General features: G+C 45.7%; 1 protein-coding gene across 1 annotated transcript in view; it reads left to right on the top strand.

Annotated features, from left to right (window-relative positions):
- Nucleotides 1–12,259, top strand: part of LOC142572943 (transmembrane 9 superfamily member 2-like) — a 55,964-nt gene extending 43,705 nt beyond the window's left edge. The window contains exons 14-16 of the mRNA XM_075682403.1: nt 1,730–1,841; nt 7,833–8,001; nt 9,932–12,259. Of these exons, the coding sequence (XP_075538518.1) occupies nt 1,730–1,841; nt 7,833–8,001; nt 9,932–9,999 (349 nt within the window). The 3' untranslated portion in view covers nt 10,000–12,259. The remainder of the gene's footprint in view (nt 1–1,729; nt 1,842–7,832; nt 8,002–9,931) is intronic.
- Nucleotides 12,260–15,382: the final 3,123 nt, after the last annotated feature.

A 15,382-nucleotide genomic window follows, 5' to 3' on the forward strand; every position in this document is an offset into this window, starting at 1 on the left:
ATCGATGTAGTTTGTGAGCTGAAAACGCTGGAGTAAAACTTTGCCCTTTAGGTAGTTCTTTATGGCTGTCTATGGGCCACAATGGGGGGGGGGGGGGGGGAGGGGGGCATGTCATCCTCTGCGTGGCCCACTGTTTTTGAGATTGTGCATTTCTTTAGTGACTCTGTAACCTTCGTTAACAAGATGGCAGCTGGTGCTTGGACTAACCAATTTGCTAGTTCATCCCGCGACTTATGCAAGTTTCTGAAACACCAGAAACATGTACCCTGGTAAAAACTTCATGGTAAATTGCATGCTTTAAGCATGTAATTTACCATGAAGTTTTTCAAATATGCATCGGTACCAATTGTAGCAGCACCGTTGCCCTGAGCTTTCAGCCACCATGTAATTAGCACAATTGATGTCAGTTGAGCGAGCTATCCAATTGGCTACCTAGGTTGCGCCTTGAATCATTTTTCCAACTTGATGGTGAACAAATGTTGTTCAAGTTGTTCATAATACTTGGAACATTGGTTAACTTTTGGCTGCTGTTAAATTGCTTAACATTTCTGTAAAAAATAATATGTAACAGAAAGAGAATACACAAAAGTAATGTATCGCCACGCTCGAGCACTTCCAGTGCATAGGAAGTGTCGTCTGCTTGTGTTGCAACATGCACCGTGTTGCCGCGAGCTGAGCGACCAGTGTTGGTCTCGAGGTTTCTTTTCGCAAGTGCCATGAAAATCAGCCTTGTTGTGTTGTGGGCTGCCAATCCAGCGATTGGCAACATGTCAAGCTGCGACATTGCGTCCCTCTGCAAGGCAGCATGCGAGCAGTGTGGCTGCAGCGCATCAAGCTGTAGGGATCCGATCGGTGCCAGCATCTGTGCATTTGCAGCCGTCACTTCACACCAGGGGGGGGACTCCTACCACAATAATTTTATCTTGTCCGGTATTCTGGTAAACACAGGCGGTCTGGGCGTTTTGCGAGATGGGCAGAGGCACGAACTTGAACGGCCTCCGGGGTGCAGCCGCCTGGTGGCGCAGAGCTAATACAGCAGTAGCCAAGTGTATCCTACTTTGCTGCTGGTGTAAATTTTTGGCAGCAGTGTAGTCCTGAACACATTGTATTTCTTTTTTTAATGTTTTGCACTTGGTTGCACCAATATTAGCTCTGTGTTTGACTGGGTAAGCTCTACACTTCGAGCTCTGCACCATGCAGGAACCTTGCATTTAAACCAACGCCTCTTCATCACAGTGGTTGTAGTATGGAGGGGCTTTAGTTTGCGCCTCCACGCATCCGTCGAAACGCCCAGCTCACCTGCATTTACCGGAACACTAGGCATGCTCGGTGCTGCGACAGAACCTTTGTAACGCATGCTGCTTGCTGCAGAGCCAGTGAAGGCAGAGCTTTGCCCTGTTCGCTCAGCGAACGAGTTGTGGACAAAAAGAATGTGCTTTAATGGGGAGAGGAACTTGTAACCATTTGTAGCTCCCTTCTATAGATGCTTCACTTAAATTGTGGCATGAATGTTTTACTGTAGCTGTACCCTACGTGTCTACTAAATTTGTCCCAGCCGTTTCAGGAGCCCTTTAATTTAGCAAGCACATGTTCGTCCCATAAGCTGTTTGGTTTCTGTTAAGTTATTGTCACTGCCTCTCCACCTGCTTGCTTGCCTGTCAGCGCACTGTGACACCCATGTGACAGTTTGCTAATGTTTTGTGTGTGTACATTGCGTCTTATGTTGCAGGTCTAGCCAGATGTACTACATGTTTGGATTCCTTTTCCTGGTCTTCATTATCCTGATCATCACCTGCTCAGAGACCACCATACTGCTCTGCTACTTCCACCTGTGCTCTGAGGCAAGTTTTTTTTCCCCCCAAGACTCGTGTGCCGCTTTCGTTGTCCATAAATTTTAATTTTGATGCACACCCCTGCTGCTGACATCACGTGCTGTTGAAAGCAGTTTAAGTGCAAAGTTGAGTTCAAAGTAAACCCTGTTTGTTGTTCACAAACTGATCTGTATCGAAGAAGGGAACTTGACCTCAGAAAGATTGGTCACTTAAATCTCTTGCTAGATAGATGCATTGCTTGCTCCTTGTATTGGTGGCGCTGATCTGTAAGAGCGCCTCTTGAATAAGTGGTGCCTGCAGACAAATTCAGAACCCCTCACAAGTACCCCTGGCAATCTATGGACCACGGCTCAAAGAAACAGTGATGAGTTTTGTCCTTAGCTGAGTGAACTTTCCAGGAGCATGCCTTACAGTGCAAGAGACATGCAGGACATGCGAGACATGTTTGCAGTCATCTCCCAGCCAATGGGCACGCTCTGAATATCGCCATGAGTACATTGTTTTGACTTTTCATGGTGGCTGTTTTTAAACACACTGCCGCTGTTATTCGTTGTCGTTTTGCACGAAATGCACACACTGTATTCAGGCTTCTCCCTACGATGGGCAGTTGGGCAATGTCACCAACTGCTCTGCTCTACCGCCCACCCTTTCGAGGGGGAACTTGGCAAATGGAATTGTCTGTTTGATCAGTTTCCAGTTAAACATTATTTTTTTCTCAATTGCAGGTGTTCCTGTATCACGCAGGGAAATATTGAAATAACTCTAAAGTAGGAGTTCAGAAAATTGCATTTTCCTAGTTTGCTGTCAAAAAAAGATCAAAAAAGCAAAAAAAAAATGAAAAATGGCCGTTGAGATTTGTCACTGCTGCTACATGCGCACAGTTACCACTCTTATTGTCTGATGCAGATTTCAATCTATGGCACACATTTTGACAGCAGCGAGCTCTGCATTTCTTTATCCTGGCAACATTTGTTGATTACGGTAGGCTGCATCGCTGGCTTGCTTTTCTTTCATTAACTCTTTCGTTACTGCCCATATTCAAACCGATCACCGTTGATCAATGCCTTAGATCGCCGATTTCAACATGTTGGAGCTGTTTCTTATCCATTTAAGGCCATCCAGTAGTTAGTACAGGCACTGAACTTTCAGAATCAGTTTAAGTTGTCATGCTCCGGCAATGATATGATTTTTCACGGACCTTCTTGCAAACTAATGTGCGTATGTTGTAGAAGAAAGAGGTGTGGCTGTCACCTTCTGCCGCGCTTGAGAAAAAGGCATGCCGCTCACGAGTATGCTACACTAGCACCAAAATTTTGTAATCAAGTGACTCCCAGCAAGTGAAGAATTAAATTATATCGCCGGCTTTGCCGTCCGACAGTGCTGAGTAGTGATAATTAGCCGAAAATGGCGCCAGCTGTTCACTAGTGAGCTTTGGTTTGGAGTCAGAGTTGTTTTATTCTGCCAGTGTGTATTTCTGAAGGTCTGCCGCATTTCCAACATGTGGAACTGGCATTTTGAAACATTTTCCAAGAGTTTTGGTTTCGCTTCTCATAAAATCCAGGCAAGGGGCGCTACTGATGTCACTGCGCAGTTATCAAAAGTCGCTCTCATGGCGTCGTCTCACGCGACTGCGTTGCGAGAAAAGTGTCGTGCTCGAAACTATGCTGCACCCGCACTTCAATTTAATGATGAGGACTCGGAGTTCTGATTCCACAGATGACAGCAAAGTAGATTCAAGCTCTGACGGGGACAATGTTTTGAGTCAGCATGGGACATCCACAGCTGTTCACCGACGACTTTCCTTTACGGCCTTGAGCGGTGTTCTTCTTTGTGCGCACTTATCTGCTGATCTTTTTGCACTACCTCAGAGCTCCACTGATTATTTTCAGAGTGCATACTTCGCTTGGTTATGATGTGCTGCCATCGGCAGCAAAGCAAGAAGGCCACCCATAGCAAATCTCGGCCGAGCACTAGGGATCAGCACAAGACCATTTACAACGGCATGGGATTTCTTTCTACACTTCTTCTATGCGGAGGTGATAAATACAATCTGCAAAAATGCTAACAGATATGTTTGGATGCATAATCTTGTAGTTGCCCAGCTATGCCGAGACCGATCGGTCCTGGAAGAGGTGCATGACTCTGGACGAACTGATGAAGTGCGCTCCTTGAACTTCTCATCGGACTATCCTCAGAAGATGCCGAAAAGGCGGAACTGCAAATTGTGTTACGAGGACTGCGAAGTTGAACAAAAACCAGACATTTTGTGGGAAAAGTGCGGAGTGCACCTATGCTTCACAATATCAAGGAACTGCTTCACCGCATGGCATGAGCAATGAACTGGGCTTAGTTTCGTTTTTTTTTTTTGTATCCAAAGAACAGCGCTGTACTCGGCATTTATTTTTTCAGACACTGTTCCTGGGCTATTTATCTTTGAAATGATTATTCTGAATTTCCTTTGATAATACTTTTTTTGCAGATATCATGTTTCTTTTTATAAACTGGCAGCGAAAATGACGCTTTCTACAATTTTTGTTTTACCTAATAATTTTTCTTGCCAATGTATCGTTTTGGAAAGAGCATTTCATTATGCACAATATGCTGTGATGCAATGTGTGCAGGAATATTATTTGTAGTAGTAAATAATTTTTATCTGAGACCTATAAAAAACTACCATTTTGTCACAGTAATGAAAGAGTTAATGTGCCCAAATTACAAAATTTCTGAATGTACAATGCTCATGGAATGAAACACATCAATTTAGTGCTAACTGATGCGCATACTTTCGTTTCCACTGGCTGCAATTCCTGTCACATAGATGTAATTTTGGCACGCACAGTTAGATCGGAGTCCGCGTCACCTTTGGTGACCAGATTCCTAGCCACATGACATGGTACTCTCTAGTACTTTGCACATTTGCAGGGCTCTACTAAATTCTCACTGTTTAATTTAATTCCGTGAGCACTGTATCATTGAAACGTAGTGAGATGGTTGTACTGAAAAAAAAAATGGTTAATCACCGAATACTCCCCCCCACCCCACCCAGGCTGCGTCGCGGACTCTCGTTTCTTTCGTTAAAGCATCCAAAATTAGGAATTCTTGAATGTCCTATTTTAATTACTGCAAGGGTTGTCTCAAGAAAACAAACAAAAACATTTTTGTGTATACAGTAAACTCTCCGTTGTACAAACGTCAGTTTATCGAATATTTCAGAATAACGAACTTTTTAAAAATCCCTGGCAGTTTTCTTATATATTCTATACAAAAATGTTTCACTTAAACGAATTTTGGAACAGTCAATATTTCAGTTTAACGAACTTGCTCAGAGGACCAAGGCTTATTTTTACGGTCAATTCAACGAAGTTTTCCGTCCTGCACTGCAGGTGCCACCGATGCCCGCCCCCATCAAACCCCACCGCTCCAGCGGCAATGTAACGTCGCTGGCGCTACAGCGCCCCTGGGGCAAAGCGGCGATCTGTCATACCACAAACCACGTGGTGTGTGTTTTTTTTCCGACCGGCTAGTCGTGGCAAATTCGTCCTGTCTCTTTCTTTCCATTCTCGTCGGTTCCGCGTATGCACGCAAACGACCCACGTGGTGTGTTTTTGATCGGCTCCGTTCAGCCTTCCAGGTTTAAGTAACAACGGCAATTCGTGTGTCCACTTTCAAGATGGGTGCAGCAAAACGGAAGCGGTTGTCTCTCTCGGACAAGCTGGAAATCCTTCAGCGCCTGTACAACGGTCAAAGGCAAGTGGACGCTGCAAAGGACTATGGAATTGCATCGTCGACGTTGTCAACAATTGTGAAACAAAAATCGAAGCTTGAAGGAGAAACTTCGATGAATCCCGCCAGGAAATGACTCTGCACGGGGTACTAAAAAGAAGTGGATGATGCCGTTGCGGTATGGCTTCGCAACCTATGATCTCAAAACGTTCCAGTGTGTGGCCTGATGATACAGGGCAAAGCGAAGGAATTTGCTGTTCTTCTGGGCATTCGCGGCTTCGAAGCAAGCAGTGGATGGCTTACACGATTTCGAGATAGGCATAAGATTGCGTGGAAAACAATTTCCTGCGAAAGCAAGGATGCAGACCAAGGGGCAGTGAGATATTCGGCTGACAACGTTTACAACACGGATGAGACTGGTATGTTTTATCAGACTCTTCCAAACAAGACAATGGATTTTAAGGACGACAGTAGCAAAGGCAAGAAGCAGTCAAAGGTTAAGAGTTACTGTGCTCTTGCGCTGCAACGTCAGCGGCACCCACAAGCTCAAGCCGCTAGTGATAGGCAAATACGCAAAACCATGATGTTTTAAAGTCTCCCTTCACTGCCATGTACCTATAAAAGCAACCAAAAGGCATGGATGACCAGGAATATATTCAGCGAATGGCTCCTGACCCTGAACGAAGAAATGAGGAAGGCAAAGAGAAACATTCTTCTGATAGTGGACAATTGCTCAGCCCACCTTGTTGATGTCCATTTCAGCAATGTGCGTGTCGAATACCTCCCGCCTAACTACACGGATGTGCTTCAACTACTCGACCTGGGCATCATTCAAAACTTGAAGGTGGAGTACCAACGGCGGCTGGTTCAGCGGATTTCGATTAATCTGAGGTTTGGCAGCAATGCCCCCATCAACGTCAGGCAGGCGGCTGAGACAGGCTCCTGGTGGTCAGTAACTCCGGCTACCGTTAGAAACTGCTGGTAGAAATCTGGCCTTTCCCCCTTGAGCAATGTATGCGAGCACCTGAGGAACAGCGCGATGAGATAATAGACTCCGCGATGTAGACAGAGATCTGTCATCAGCTGGAGGTCGATAGCAATACTTCGTTTGAAGACTATGCACAGTGTCACAGTGCACTGATTACCTGTGCTGGACAGACGGATCTGGAGATTGTTTCCAGTGTTTGTCCTGAAGAAGAAGAAGAGTGCGACGAAGAAGAGGCAACTGCCGAGCCAGTTTCAAGCCCTATAACTCTAGCTGAGGTTGTAGGGTACATTGGAAAGTTGAGAGACTTTGTGTCTCAACAGCAAGCTGTGGCAGAAGAAGTGTACAAAAACATTGACTCTTTGGACAGTTTTGTTACTTCCTGTGCTTTAAAAGTAAAAGTGCAGGAGAAGATTACAGATTTTTTTTCTAAGTGAGAAAGGCAGCATTATAACTGTTATGAACCTTGTACTTGTTGATATGTACAAATTCCATTTCACACATTTCCAACACTATGGATGCCATGTCTTTTGCTCCACGAATTGCACTTCAAACTTTTGACTCTGTATGCCCTGTCTTATGTGGGTCTAGTGAATATTCAGTTTAGCAAACTTTCAGTTGAGTGAACTATTTCCTTCGGTCCCTTGAAGTTCACTCAAGTAGGAGTTCACTGTACCCCCTCCCTGCTCCTGTGCCCCCCATAGCAAGATGTTTATCCCTAAAAAATTTTCTGCACAAAACCCTGCTGTATCTAAAATTTCCTTGATGTTGTCACCAAATCGTATTGTGCACACGATGCAAATACCGTAGTGTTGCACATTCTCGAATGTATGGTGGTACACGTATTAGTAGCAGACACTCTTGACCCACGAGATCATGCTTCAGCAACTGGCCATTATACTTACCGCTATCACTGCGCTTTGAGTGTTGATTGCTTTTCTGACACAAGTTCACCCAATAAGCAGTTAAATTCTTGCCTTACAATTTTGGCACTCTCTGATTATTCACCGTCACTGCAATGCGAGTGCGCTGGTTCTCATCAGGTCACCAATGATAAGCAGCGTGTGCTTGCTCCCTTCATGTAGTGGAGGCAACTAGAAAACACAAAGTGCTGATGGCTTCCTAGCTGTCACGGAATGAGTTGAGGTGTATGTAATGAGTAAGGACTCCAACTCTTAGCAGGTATCCTCTCTTTCTTTCTTTTCTTTTTAAACAAGCGCTGCCCTTGTCGCCTTTTTGTTCAACGTATTGGACTCATTGGAGTGCTTTTTGTTCCATGTTAAAATGTGCAGGACTACCACTGGTGGTGGCGATCCTTCCTGACCAGTGGCTGTACGGCATTCTACCTGTTTGTCTACTGCATCCACTACTTCACGCGACTCAGCATCACGGGCGTGGCCTCGACCTTCCTCTATTTTGGATACACACTCATCATTGTGTTCCTCTTCTTCCTCCTCACTGGTGAGGGGGCCTGCTGGCCCAGGATTAATCATTGTGTCTCGCAGAACTCCAGTTGCCTAAACACTTAAGGCCAGCAGCTTGCTAGCTTGCATTGCCATTGTTAGAGGTTCCACCAACATAAACAGCAGTGTACATGAACAAGGAACACATTTTGATGCTGTACCTTACAAATGCGGTGGCCTATCGAAGCATATGTAGCTGTTAAACACATGATAGCACTGGAGTTCTGTGTTTGGAAATGAACCATATCATTTTCCATGCACTCTGGTGAGAATCAAAATGCGAGTGTGAATCCTGCTTAGCGTTTGCTTTGCATTTCCATTTATGCTGGTAGCGCGTCATTTTTGTCATTTATGTTGACTGTGATAGAGGGTAGAACATTGCTGCTGAGGAGGAGGCTTGAAGTTCCCCACTGCATGATTCAAAGTGTGAAAGGGTGACTTCTTGATGAGGAAAAGCCGGCGCTTGTCCCTATCTATTCTTTGATCTTGCCCTCACCAAAATGTCGCACTTTTTTTTTCTCATGCAGAACCAACTAGTCTAATCTTTGATGTCCTTACTGCCTCTATTTATGGATGTGAACTTGCCAAAAATGCAGAATCCCAGCACAGCAGCATACACAGGCTCAGCTTAGGTTGGAAGCCATTTCATGACTCTTTTCCTTCAGGCATAACGGCTTGACCAATTAGCACTTTATGCTGGCTATCCACCTTGTACGCGGGTACCACCAGCGCCACCATGAGGCCTAGCGGAGAAGCTTGCGTGTGTTTACTCACAGACATGGCAGCTATCAGTGTGCTAACGTGAGAGAGAGAGAGAGAGCACTTCAGTTAACTCAGGTGCTTCCACAGCAACGAAAACAACTAGCACCATCCTTAAACTATGCCCGTCTACAACTTCCCTTTCTCACAGTGTTCTTGAAGGTCTCGCTGCCTTCTTAGACACTCTCTCTCTACCCTTTTGAATTTTTAAGACTACTGTGGAGAGCAACGGCACAGCCGGTGGCAGTCTCTCTGTGTCGTGCGTGGCTTCGTTCCATTACCTCGGAGGTTTGGATGTTTTGGCGATAATTTCGTGTTTACGCACTCGCTGCAGGTAGGACTGTGACTTACATTTGTTAATATTTTCTCATGTTGATGCCGTTGATGAGGTGACAGCTGCCTCAGTGATGTGAGGGCTTTTCTGCCACGGCTCTCAATGCGTGTGAAAGAAAGGGAAGACGGCCTCGCACCGGACAGTGTCGTTCCCTAATCAGTGTCTTCAACTCGGCATTTGGCGACGCAGCAGCTCGATTATGCCTTTACTGAAATATGCTCACATGACCGAGGCAGCTGTCACCTCATCAACGGCACCAACATGAGGTAAGTATTAACGAATGTAAGAGTCACAGCCCTACCTGCAGTCAGCGTGTAAGCACGAAGTAATGACCAGAATGTTCAAGCCTCCGAGGTAATCGAACGAAGCCACGCACGACGCAGAGAGTTTGCCACCGGTTGTGCCGTTGCTCTCCGTGGTAGTAAAAAAATTCAAGAGTGTAGAGAGAGAGTGTCTAAGAAGGCAGCAAGACCTTCAAGAACACTGCGACAAAGGGAAGTTGTACTTGCGCATAGTTGAAGGATGGTGCTAGTTGTTTTCTTTGCTGTGGAAGTGCCCGAGTTAACTGAAGTGCTCTCTCTCTTGTGCATTAGAGTGTTGCACAGTGTTCCTTTTCGGCACCAGCAAAGCTGCAGCCATCGCAAACAAGACCTTCCACGTAAAGCAAAAACACAATCCTGCAAAAGAGCTGTGGAAATGCACACGCGCTTGAAGCGGCTGTGTGAGAAATCAAGTGCTCCTGTTCAGAAACAAACTTCACCTAGAGATATCTCGGACAGCTAACTGCAACTGGAAAAAATGTTGTCACAGAGCCACAATTCTTATGTCCTTGCAGGCACTGTGGGCTTCTTCTCCTGCTTCTGGTTCGTGCGCAAGATCTACAGTGTCGTCAAGGTCGACTGAGCAACGGGCAGCAGTGGGACAAGACGTCCATCACGCGCCATCAGTGTCAGGTGGTTGTCGTGGCTGGCCGAGCGCTCTTGCATGGGACGCAAAAATGAGACTTTGGTTTGTGGCGGCAGCTTGCCGTACGTCTGCCCGCCTGTCTCCAGACAGGTGCAGACAACAACTTCTGTGAGGCAATGGCCAAACTGTCTTGCCAAGCCTGTCGCGTTGTTCCGTGGCAGGTGTTGTGCCCGAGGAGTGAACCACCAAAAGAACCCACTCTGGAGGGAGGGAGAGAGAGCCACTATCGCACTTGCGCCAGCGTGGCATTCTCATGTGTAGTCTTGTCCATTCTTGTTGCTTTGTAGTAGTACTGAGACGTGTTTTTACTTCATTTTGTTGTGTGTTTTGTTTCGCGTAGCGTGCAATGCGTCCCCCCGCTCTGCCCCAGCCTGCCTTTGTTTATTTCTCTTGAAAAAAATTTTATGTTGCAGCTTGTTTCGTTGTGCCCACGCCATAGTTTTCAGCAGAACGCTGGACAGACCCAGTCTGCAGAAGGGAAAAAAATGCACTTGGGCGTCACCTCGTTCAAGCTACGGCGGTAGGCAAATTCACTGGCCCGAAGAAATCACTTCCTTGAAATTGTCCTCTGTTGCCACCTTGAATGGTTGCAATTGCACTTTAGTCTGCATACGTTCCTTTCCGCCCTTTGTTATGCTAATCACGCCATGGGTGCTCCTTGGTTATTGCCCAAAGGGCGGCTATTACTAGGAAGACGTGTGTGTGATTGTGTATATGGGTGCATGTGGTGTGAGTGCAGATTCGTGCACACATGGTTCTGTTTTGTTTTTCTTATGGACACAGCGTGGGCTTGCTAACCTCAGTCAAGTTAGTTGATGACAAAATTTCGAGCACTTCTTGTCATGATGAGGTCATTGGCCTACTCTGCTAGCCATGTGACTAGGGCTGTTAGTTCACACCTCAAGTCTGCACAAGCCATTTAAATGCAGTTCCCAAGCTGTGCATTGCACACAAAAGTGGGAGATGCAAGCTGGGTAAGGCATGTGTTTGATAGTAACGCAGTCCATTTCTTTGTTCTTTTCTTCATACCCGACAATGGGTCTGTTTTAATGAACTTGTGCAATTGGTGTGTGAAGTTTAAGTTCTCGAGAACTCGCCCACCTTGTCGACTAGTTACGTTCTAGTAGGCTGTGGCACTTAGTTTTGCAAGCTCTTTACACAATCTAATTGTGTGTAAAGCTAAAAATTATTTCTTTTTCTGTAATGAAGAGCCTGTTGTGTGCCAGAGTTGTAAATGTGAAATTTTATTCTTTGTATATTTCATGCAGTGTTCAATATCTCTCCGTTGACCTGGCACAAACTTTCTTTTTATTGATATTATTATCATGGTTCACATAGTTCGTTCGAAATATTCCAGCTGCCAGAAGCTGTAGTGTACAGTTGTGTGCCCTGTAATGTTTGTGATAAAGTGTGATGACTTTCTTTTTTTCTAAAGGTTTTCTTGAGCACGTGCAGTGGTTCAGGATGCGTGAAACTGACCCGTCGCATGTGCACCTTTTTTTTTTAGAATAAGTCAAAAGATGTCCTGGCAATCCCCTGCTGCAGTATCACTGTAGCGCGTCTCGTCATCAGCTCCATCATGAGCTCTTCACATTTCCTACACAGCCCTGTGCCCAGGATGCCCACATGCACGGCTGGCGAAATGTTTAGCCGCTCCAAAACTAACGAAATGTTGGTTTTGTACTATAAGGAACGAGTTCCCGAAAAGTTTTCTTAGGTTGTAAATCACTACGGTACTTTCAGGTTGCGAAGTCGCACTACATTCTGCATGCGGTGCAGCGTGTTCATTTGTGCACGAGCAAGCCTTGCAGCCATGCAGTTGCCTTGCAGAAATGTGACACCACGAATCTAAGCAAACTTGTCAGTCAGACCTTGCGGTGTGCTGTCGTTGTAGACACCATGTTTGTGTGAAGTACTACAGCTGTCCAACTTTGTTTCCTAGAATTGATGTTTGGGAATGTGGGGACTCAACTTTTTTTTTCTTTGTTTACATGCCGTTTTGGTCTGTTATGTTTTGGGCTAGCGTTTTATCATAGTCAAGTAATGCTATCCTTAGGTGGTGTGTTTTGAAGCAACTAAGGGTTGCCTTTTTTTTTTTTGTCGTGTGGGCTTAGCTGTAGCATGCTTGGAAGCACTACATACGCTGTGCAAGATAAGCTACTGAAGAAGCATGTATTAAATTTATTATGTTGCTCAACTGTCTTGTGAGTGTTCACTATTTTGATTGGGGGATGGCTTTGGCAGGCAAACTATTTCTAGAGTGCTGTCACAAGTAGAAAACTTGTGCAGCAGTGTCTAATAAACAACTAATTGGAGTCACTCAGTGTAGCGTAACTGAGTTGCCCTTGCAGCATCTTCAGTGGCTCCGTGCCTAATGACTACTGTGTCTGTTTCAGCTTGTTTTATTACGTTGAAACTGCCGTCACGTTAGCACTCTCACTCGTGCAAGGGATTGCTGCACTTTGAACCTCATTTGTAAGTTAGGTGCAGCATCAGCATTTGTGTGCACGCAAGTGAAAGTATTTCACTAATGAACACACGAAATAATCGGTCTGGGATGGTACATGAGCAACTGTTATTTGACTTAAGCTGTTTGTTGTTGAGCTGGCGGTTATGCCAGTGAACTAAGGGCATGTGTGTCATTCGAGGACACAGCTGTCTGGTTACAAAAAGGTTTTGTCTACGAGCAAGGTGGTGGTCTAGAAGCAAGTGTTTCTTGGAACCTCCGTTAGCATTTCCTGGACTCTGCCGACTCTAACAATACTACTGTTATGTGCTGGCCTTGCATTCCTTCAACTTCTACTGAAGATATCAGTTAGTGTCATCGTTTAGGTTGGTGCCATGGCATACAGACTAACGACGTGCCAGACCAATTGAAATGCCTAGCTAGAAACCCACAAGTGTGGAGGCTTATTGAAAAAGGAAACACTTACCCGAGGCCCTTTCTTCAGTGACCATCGCAACACATGCAGTTGTATGGGGTTTCATTAGAGTACTAGCCTAGCAAGCACATTTTTGCCATCACAGGATACCATGATGCTGAAAATCCCAGCACTTGTGGCCACATTCTATGGGTCTGTGTTCTTCCACATTCTTCTGGGGCGGTGGGCAGTGTTGCAAACGCTTTGCTTTGCAATGGCTCCTTCTGTCAGAAAATAGGCCAAGATGGCTCTAAATGAATAATTTCAATGCCAACAATTTGGGCATATTGAATCGGGAGGAAGTGTAGTGCAAGACCTGGACATGGACACAAGGAGGAATGACCCACACACACCGCTTTGATTCCTCGACAGACACACAGTCATTTCTTTTTGTGTGCACGTCCTGGTGTCGCACTGCTCTTGATACCGATTCAGTAAGGCTGACCAGCAAGCATACTTTGCTGCCTTTTATCGGCAGACAAGGACAACATGGTGATGCATGGCAATAGGCATCTTTACCAGCTGTTGCTAATGCACTGTTACATAACATAATGGTATTATGTAGCAAGTATATGCACATGAAGCTGAACATTGTATATGGGTGGTACACTCGTGTGACTCATCCAGTTTCTTTTCTTGCTGCTGATGGATTTTTTTTTTCCTGTGCCGCTTTCTTTTGTCGAGGTTTACATGCAGCATGATTGCGCTTTTTAGGGCGGATTTATGTTCTGGAGTAAAGACTGCTTCGTAGTGAGTGTGATGTACACATTTATACCGAGAGGCATTGTGCCTGGTAAGAAAAAAAAGAAGGGAAATTGCAAACAAATGTGTGCATTTCCCTAGCCGCCTGGTTAGCTCAGATGGTAGAGCGGCTGCCCCGGAAAGGCGGTGGTCCCGGGTTCGAGTCCCGGACCAGGACGAATTTTTCTTCAACTATGAGGCTTTTCTTTCGAGGAACCAGTATGGGTTTCCTTTGTAGCAATTGCTACGAACGGGTGGATGTCTCATTTTCCCTTTATTCAAATGTGTGCATTGTATCGTACTGCAAGCTAAGCTTGGATTCTGCTCTTGCAAACGGGTAAAGGGGAGGTTAGGTTAGGCCTTTTATGGGGGCATGATTGCACATCATGCTGGTTGTCCTGCAAGTTCTCTGCGTATACTTCCCATTTCTGACGTCCAGAAGTGGTTCTTGGAGCACCCGATACAGTGTAGGGAAGAAAAAAAAAATCTGTGAGGAAGTTTTTTTTAAGAAAGAGCTAGATGTAAACGCTGCAGTGTTCGGGTCTGGATTTTGGCAGCTACACACAAGCTGCTGGTGCGTGATGTTTCCGCAAGCAACTGCTGCCGCACCAAAAGCAGCCATGTTAGCGCCATGAAAAGGTCTATAACACAACAGATGCGCCCATGATATTGGGCCAATATGGCGATGAAGATTGGAGCTTGAGGAAAGTCTGCAGGTCACGTGCGACGCTAGCATAATGACTAATCTGAATGACGAGTTCGGTCGCTGTTGCGTCACTTCGAAACTCTGGGCGGAGCACCTTATTCATCTTGGGTATGTGACGGCCACACGTGCACATGCAGCGGCTGGTAACTTTCAGCAGACATTACATATGAACCTTTTAGTTATTTTCTATACTATTTGCTGGGACTGCGGGTTTACTTCCGAGGGGCTCTGACGTTGATTAGAGCGGCTTCCTCCTTCAATCGCCACAGCCAAATGCAATGTAATGCACAGTTTTATGTGCTCGCCTGGAAGTATTGAGTGAATAAAAGCACTGCTGCCTCTCAAAGGGGCCCTGACTCACCCCTCGGGCTTAACATAGACCATAGACATAGTAACATAGATCATGGGTCTATGTTAGTAGCATAGACGTATGTTAGTAACATAGACCATGGGTCTATGTTACTATGACCATGGGTAGCATACGCTGCTGTGAACATCGGCCAAATTTTGCCGAGGTACGCGGTACATGGAGCTCACAAGCGGAGCATGAAGTCTCCTTTCTTTAAAACGCTCTTTTCAACAGAGGCCTGCTCCTCATTCACTCCTGGGGAGGTATTCTGTAAGAGCACCTAGTGGACATGTCCAATTCACCTGCTCCTGACACCTGCGCCTGACAGGCCGTCGCATCTCGCTGCTGCGGATACACAGCCCAGCCCAGCCAATTAGAACTTCAACAGCAAACGAAATGACGGAATGGACATATCCACTAGGTGAACATACCCTTACAGAATACAAACCCTAGACGCTTTGTTTTGTAAAAAAGCGTATTCCCTTGCGCGACTGCTATTGGTAGCTGCGGTCGCCTACTTAGCGGGGTGCCGCCACGAGTCCACTGGCTAAGCGCACTGCGGCTCGCTGAGGACAACCGCGTTTGGCTTGCATCTAGCGCATC

The sequence above is a fragment of the Dermacentor variabilis genome, chromosome 2, assembly GCF_050947875.1.
Source record: "Dermacentor variabilis isolate Ectoservices chromosome 2, ASM5094787v1, whole genome shotgun sequence".
Taxonomy (NCBI): domain Eukaryota; kingdom Metazoa; phylum Arthropoda; class Arachnida; order Ixodida; family Ixodidae; genus Dermacentor; species Dermacentor variabilis.